The sequence below is a fragment of the Echinops telfairi genome, unplaced genomic scaffold, assembly GCF_000313985.2.
Source record: "Echinops telfairi isolate 266 unplaced genomic scaffold, ASM31398v2 ScPeMD7_7475;HRSCAF=8513, whole genome shotgun sequence".
In the NCBI taxonomy this organism is placed as follows: Eukaryota; Metazoa; Chordata; class Mammalia; order Afrosoricida; family Tenrecidae; genus Echinops; species Echinops telfairi.
Window position 1 is genome coordinate 31399685 of NW_022111379.1, and position 7275 is coordinate 31406959.

General features: G+C 50.4%; 1 protein-coding gene across 1 annotated transcript in view; it reads left to right on the plus strand.

Annotated features, from left to right (window-relative positions):
• The first annotated feature begins 262 nt into the window (after positions 1–262).
• Positions 263–7275, plus strand: part of CTSH (cathepsin H) — a 19929-nt gene continuing 12916 nt past the window's right edge. Inside the window, exons 1-4 of the mRNA XM_045285693.1 lie at positions 263–446; positions 1116–1221; positions 3660–3730; positions 7202–7275. Coding sequence (XP_045141628.1) covers positions 315–446; positions 1116–1221; positions 3660–3730; positions 7202–7275 — 383 coding nt within the window. The 5' untranslated portion in view covers positions 263–314. The remainder of the gene's footprint in view (positions 447–1115; positions 1222–3659; positions 3731–7201) is intronic.

Consider the following 7275-nt stretch of genomic DNA (forward strand, 5'->3'; position numbering starts at 1 on the left):
TTGTGGTGAGCTGCTCCTGACTCCTGGCGACCCCCCAGGTGTCAGAGTAGAACGGGGCTCCCTGGGGGGTTCTGGAGCTGGCTTGTCTGAAGCAGGTGGCCAGGTCTTCTGCCCAGGCACCTCGGGGTGGACTCAAGTCACCAGCCTTGGGTTGGTAGCCCAGCCCATCAACCATCGGAGCCAACCAGGGACACCTAATGCTACTTTTTTGAACAGTGACTTGGGGTATAAAAGAAAGTGTGAGTTCCTGTTTGTAACCTACATTAAACCACCCCACCGTTTGGGGTGTTCTAAATTTAGTTTCGTTACACAAGATGCAAATAGGCTCCATAATCGCCTACCTGCCCGTAGACTCAAAGGCCTTGGAAGGGCACAACCTAATCTGTGTGGTTTTTGTTTTTGTCCTTTCCACAGAGAAGTTTCGCTTTAAGTCATGGATGGTACAGGTCAGTTCTGACTTCTTCTTTCCTAAGTTTTACATTTCACAACTTTCCTATGATCAGCTCAAGCTCAACCAGAACTGAAACTGTTGGGGGCTGTTGGGGGGGGTGGGGGGCTTCTCATCTTGACAGGGGTGGGGGCGGGGCTTCTCACCTCATGCCCCTGGTTTACCGGCACCCTGAGAAGTCCCCAAACCCTGGGAAAGATACGGTTCACTTCTCCCTGACCCTGGTCTCCCAGATCCATGGGAATGTTGCCTGGCGGCCTTTCAGACCTTGGAATCCGTTTCCTTATTTTGCTTCCAAATCACAGTGTGTGCGGATTGCCAGATCACTCGTAGTCCATGAGAGCATTTACTTTTGCAAACCGGTGCTTTGGTCCGTGAACTTGGCCCAGGGGCAAGGCACTCAGCAGTCTCTTCACCAGGGCCCCTTGCACTGTCAGCACTTGAAGGCAGCTATGAGCCCCCATTCTAGCCTCGGTCCCTGGAGGCTTGGGCCAGCTTTGCCCTGGACAGCCGAGACCCAGAACGTAGACCCTCTCGGTGATACAAATGTGGGTCCGAGCCTGGTGGCAGAGGGAAAACCTCCATCCCTCCTCTTAGAAAACGGGAAAGCCTCCCTCTGAGCCACAGCCTGGTTTTGTGACGGGTCGCCCATGTGTTTCTGTTTTAGCACAAAAAGAAATACAGCGCGGAAGAGTACCATCGGAGGCAGCAGGTCTTTGTCAGCAACTGGAGGAAGATCAATGCCCACAACGCCAGGAACCACACGTTCAAAAGTACCGTGGGGTGCCTCCGGCCAAGCCTCTCGGGAGCAGGGAGGAGGGGACAGCTCAGATCCGGAGGGAAACCAATTAGCTGCACTCGCTGATGAAGGGGTCTGGTGGGACTCTTGGGTGGACAGGGCAGAAACCCAGGCTCCCAGGTGGTGCTCAGTCCCAGCTGTTATTGGCTGCCAATCCGTCTTCTGGAGGTTGTAAAGTTTACCAAGCTGTGTAGAAAGCACCCGCAGTATTCCTGCCCTGTGAGGGTTGAGCCCAGATGCTGGCCTCTGACCTTGAACGACTTTGTTCAAGAGCAACCTCGAGGGTCATCTGCCTTTCACTGTCAGTAAAGAGCACGGTGGCCACCGCTGACCTCCCCTGGCTTCCCGATTGCCAAGAGGCAGGGCTCAGGCATGCCTCCACACGCCATCTTTCCTTACCTCTTCTGACACCAGCCGGTCCTCCCACGACGCTCTATGTCTGTGCTGCGTTCAGTGACTAGTCGCAGTGGCCACACAGACAACTCACCATCTGGGGCTTGTTCTTAGGGAAGTTAATAGGTCATTACGAGGCAGCCTCAGTCCATGGTCAGTGGTCCACAGCAACACCTCTCCTCGGCCAGCAGCCACGTCTTTCCTTCCTCAGTGTCTCAGCCACGTGGTCCCTTGGCCTCTGCCTCCAGGAACCAGGAGGCCCACCTGCCACTCTGTCTCACAGTCCCATGGTCTCGGTGCTGCTCCTCTGACCCTGTGCCAGTCTCTGGTGCCTCTGGTCTCGGCCCCTGCCACTGCAGACAGATCTGGAACCTGCTCTGCCAACAGAGCTGGGCTTTCTCTCCTGCCGCTGCTTCAAAGATGGCTCGTCCTTCCAGCCAGGGGGTGGTAAGGACAACTGACCAAGCCCCTCTATCAGTGTGAGGCCTGTCCTGTGTGCATAGTCCCACCTAGTCATTTCTTGGGAGTTTGAGACATGGATAGAAGAGCCGCATTAAGAAATTTCACTCCACCACACACCCACATAGAGCCAAGACTCTTATGGAGAGATAGGTGGCAGTGCCACCTAGGTTGGTCATGTGGGCAGTAAGCACAAAGGGAAGAAAGCTGGGCTGGAACACCAGCCACTGTCCACAATAGCTGTGTGACCTGGTCACTTTGCTGCTGTATGTGGTGGGATTGATTCCAAGCCAAACTGAGTAGAACTGCCCTAGAGTTTCCTAGGCGGTCATCTTCACAGGATCCCTGATGGCACAGTGGGTTAGGAGCTGAGCTGCTAACCACAAGGTTGGTGGTTTGAACCCACCAGCCACTCCTCAGGAGAAAGACGAGGCTGTAAAGAATTATAGTCCCGGAAATTCAGAGAGGCAGTTCTACCCTGCCCTACAGGGTCGCTCAGCACCAGTGAGTTTGGGTGTCTGAGATTGACCTTCACAGGAACTGAGTGCCAGTTCTTGTCTGCTTCAGAGCCGCCGAGGGGTTCAAACCAACCTTTCCATTGTGGCACCACGGTCACCTTGTGTAGGAGGGTCGTTAATGCATCTGCAAGTGTACACGAGGCAGAGTGGCGATGATGGCGAGCCTCTCCATCTCTGGGCTGTGGTGAAGGCGGTTGTATCGGGTGGAAAGGCACCTGGCACCCACAGGCAGGGCTTACAGGGCGCACTGCACCTTGGGGGCATGCAGACTGTAAAAGCTCCCTGGAAGATGTGATTGTACATTCAGGGCAGCCAGCCACCAAATGAGTCTGGAATTGTAGGGCCTTGACATCTGAGCCAGGAGCCCTGTAGCGCATATAGTGCGTTGTTCATCGCTGAAGCGTTAGCTGCAAGGTCAGTAGTTTGAGCCCAGCAGCCACTCCATGGGAGGAAGATGAGGTTGTCTGTTTGTCTTGAAAACTCTAAGGAGCCGTCCTGCTTGGTCCTACAGGTTCACTTTGAGTTGGATTGACGCAACCGCAGTCCATTTTAAAGCTCACTCCATCACACGGTGCCAACTGAGAACAACCCTGTCGCCCCAACTTCCTCCCAAGGTTGGAGCCACCAGCCTTGTAGTTAGCACCCCGACACTTGCCTGAGCGTGCCACCAGGGCCCCTGTGGGTGGGTGAGTTGGTGTATTTAATGGGGAGCCAAATTATGGCAAAAGAGCCCAGACAGGCTGTGGGAGAGCACTGGGCTACAAACCTCAAGGCCGAGGGTTCAAACTCACCAGACCCTTCAAGGGAGAAAGATGAGACTGAATGGACCCGTAGGGTTACAGCCTCAGAACCCCCGGGGGCAGTTCTACGCTGACTCGAGGGGTCAAGAGTACCCCAGAGCAGCGAGTTGGTCTGGGGTCAGGTGCAGCGACTGCAAGAGCTGGGTGAACGGGGGGCCATCGCTTTCCTTGTGCTCATTAGCGCTGCGCTTACGTAAGGTCAACTAACTAATTATAAACCTGCTGGGGGGTTTGTTCCTCAGTGGCCCTGAACCAATTTTCAGACATGACCTTTGATGAAATAAAGCGAACGGTTCTTTGGTCACAGCCTCAGGTATGTATTACTAAATCTGAATCCTTTTCTCCCAAACCTTTGAAATAAGTTTGCAGCCGCATTCTTGGGGAGCCAGTGAGGTTGACCCCCAGCAAAGGCTCATGGACCCCAAATTTAGTATTGCCAAATGAAACACAGAGCTGATGATAATTTAGTACAAGTATATCCCAAATATTGTATGGGGACATACTTACATTTTTTTTAAAGTATATGTTGTTTATCTGAAATTCCATTCTAACTGTATACAATGGATTGAATTGCATTTCCCCAAAAATACGTGATATAAATTCTAACCTCTATGCCCATGGTTGAAAGGAGGGCTGGTGGCATAGTGGTTACGAGTTGGAATGCTAACCTCCAGGTCTGCAGTTCAAAACCACTAGCTGTTCCTTGCGAGAAAGACGAGGTTTTCTTCTCCCATAAAGAATTATAGTCGCAGGAACCCAGAGACAGTTCTACCCTGTCCTGTAGCCAGGCTTGGGTTGTCTTTGTTATGTTAACGAGGCAGGATTAGTGTAGGGTGTGCCTTGGCTCAAACTCTTTAAAGATATATAGATGAGAGATAGATGGACTGATGGAAATAGATCGATAGATAGGGGTGTGTTTCAAGGTGTAGAAGAGATTAAACAATTAAGCAGGAGGAGATAGGGGAAGAAAGCGGCTACACCACATAAATATCTCCCAAGAATGGAAGTTCAGGAGAGAGGGACCTTCCTCCTGAGCCAACACAGGGACAAAGCCATCTCCCTGAATGTAAACTTCTAGCGCTTTAAACTGTGAGAAAATAAATATCTGTTTGTTAAAGCACCCACTTGTGGTATCTCTGATATAGGAGTGTCTTCCTTATTCAGTGCTGCTGTGACAGAAATGCCACAGGTAAGGAGCTTTAACACACAGACCTATTTTCCCATCATCTCAGCAACAGGAAGTTCACCTGCAGAGGGCAGCTCTGTCCACCAGTAAGGTCCCTCACCCACTTAGCATCTGCTCCTGGACAGTTTTCATTTGGCTTACTGTCTCTCTTCCTCCACTGGGGAGAAACCAGCTCCCCACAACTAATCGCAGGTTTGGTAAGCACATTTATCCGGCCGGCCGGGTGTTTTTGCCCCCTTTGTTTTTTTACTTCAAAATAAGATATGTGCAGTGTGCATAGGAATTTGTTCATAGTTTTTTTTAAACTATAGTCCGGCCCCCCAACAGGTCTGAGGGACAGTGAACTGGGCCCCTGTTTAAAAAGTTTGAGGACCCTGCTCTAGATGGCCGACAACCCCCAGAGAGAATATCCCCTGACCCACTTCCGTTGACCTCCAAGTGTAGTCATTCGGCATGTGTAGCACGCAGCTAGGTTTGGCATATATTTGGGGGAGACAACTTGGGAGAAATCCTTCTGTAGCCCACACTCCACCTCTGCTTGCTAGCTTGTGTTTCTTTTGTTTAAGTTTTTATTACCATGTAAAAATTATGTAGGGACATTCTTGCTCTTAACTTTCTATTGTGCATTGGGCAAAGGTTTATAAAGCAGCTCATGTACCCACATTTCATTCCATGTCACTAACTGCGAGTCCCACAGTGACCGTCATGTGTCCCCCTTTCTCTCTGTGGTTCCTATTCCATTCCTCCTTATTCCTTTGCCCTTGCTTAAATGCTGCCCTTCACATCTCAACAGGGGAACCCTGGTGCCCTAGTGCGTTACGTGTTTGGCTACTAGCTGCAAGATTAGCCCTTTGACCCCCCAGCCACTCACTTTGAGGGAGGAAGATGAAACTTTCTGTAAAGAGCTATATGTATCATTTTCTACCTATGAAATCCAAGAGCGGTAGATCAATAGAAACAATAGAGGTAGATCAGTAGGTTTGATAATTGCCTAGAGACATGTCAGGAAGAGGGGTGGGGGGATGGGGAATGAGCAGCAATGACTATGAGAAGAAAATGTTCTGAAATTGATTGTGGTGATGATTGTACAAGTCTTAATATGATTGAATTATTAAATTGCATGATATGTGAAGTATATTCTAATAAAACTCTTGAGGGGCAAAAAGAGTTGCAGGTTCAGAAACCCACCAGGACAGTTCTGCCCTGTTGTATAGGGTCATTATGAGTCAAGTGAACGTGAAGGCCACTGGGCTGGCATTTGTTTAAACTCGGATAGCAAAAACCGAACTCACTGCCGCTGGGTCAGTTCTAACTCAGAGACCCTACAGGGCAAGGTAGGGCTGTCTGTCAGAGGAGCAGCCCCGAACAAGTCATCACAGGTCTAGTAGGTGCAATTGTACAGTGATAGTCAGTAAATATTATAGTAAAGTCATAGATAATGAGAGAGAGAAGAGAGAGGGAGGGAAAGGAGGACAAGGTGAGACGGGACAGGGGAGCAAGGCCGGGCGGGGGGAGAGAGACTTCTTTACTGCTAACCAAGGCTTATGTATCTTTGGGGCGCGTGCAAGCCCCCTATTTACAGGTGAAGATTTATGTCACAGGAAGGTGTTGTGCTATATAGGTAACATAGTAATGGGAGTATACATGCAATAGGAAGAGGAGGGATTGGGGGTTTACATGTGACAAGGTGGGAGGATCCTAGATTCAGGATGGCAGCCTAACTTTGGATGTCACTGAGCAGGTTTGACCTGGTCTCTGGATCTCCATGGAAACCATTATCAGTAGGGTGTAACCCCACCTACAGGGACCAGGTAACTTCAGGGAGAATATCTCTGAGCATCTGACCTTCCACCACGTGCTGGCAAACAGCCTCTAATGTTTGGCATATCATTGGGGGAGACAACGCTATCCCCCAGTTGTCCCTGTAGGTTCCAGGTTGTAATTCTCCAGGAGACTAGGAAGCTTCTTTGTCCCTCAGAGCAGCTGACAGTTTCAAACTGCTGACCTTGCAGCTCTCGGCCAACTCTCAATCACTACCCCCCCCCCAGGGCTCCTATCTTTTAAAGAGAGAGTCTATTCAAATCCTGCCTCGTGGACATAACAGAGACCAGTCCCAATAGGTTAATCAGCGAAGGAAGGAGTTCCGCACAGCTGTCCAGCCAATTCTGACTGCTCGCGACGCTCTAGAACAGGGCAGAACACACTAACCCTGTGGGTTCTCAAGACTGGAGCCCTCTTTCCAGGAGTAGAAAGTCCAGACCTTTCTCCAGAGGTCTGCAGGTTAGGATTTATCACGCACGAGTCAGGGGACAAAGTCCAATCCATAACAAGCAGTACTAGGTAACTAAGACAACGGGCTTCTGCCTTCTGATTTGCTAAATCTGCCCACCTAGGTCCCTGATCTGGGCTCTTCAAGGGCCAGATCACGTGGGAGGGGAGGAGGCTGGTTCTGACTTCCGCAGTCTCTCATTCGCTTTCTAGCTGATTTTCGTTGGTTTATGTTATCGTTCTCTCGTGATTCCATGTAATGACATGACTTTGGGGGTTGTGGTGTATTTGGGGGTTTGTTTCTGCAAACCCTGCATTTGGTTGTTTCAGAATTGTTCAGCCACCAAAGGTAACTACCTTCGGGGCACTGGTCCCTACCCAACCTCTGTGGACTGGCGGAAGAA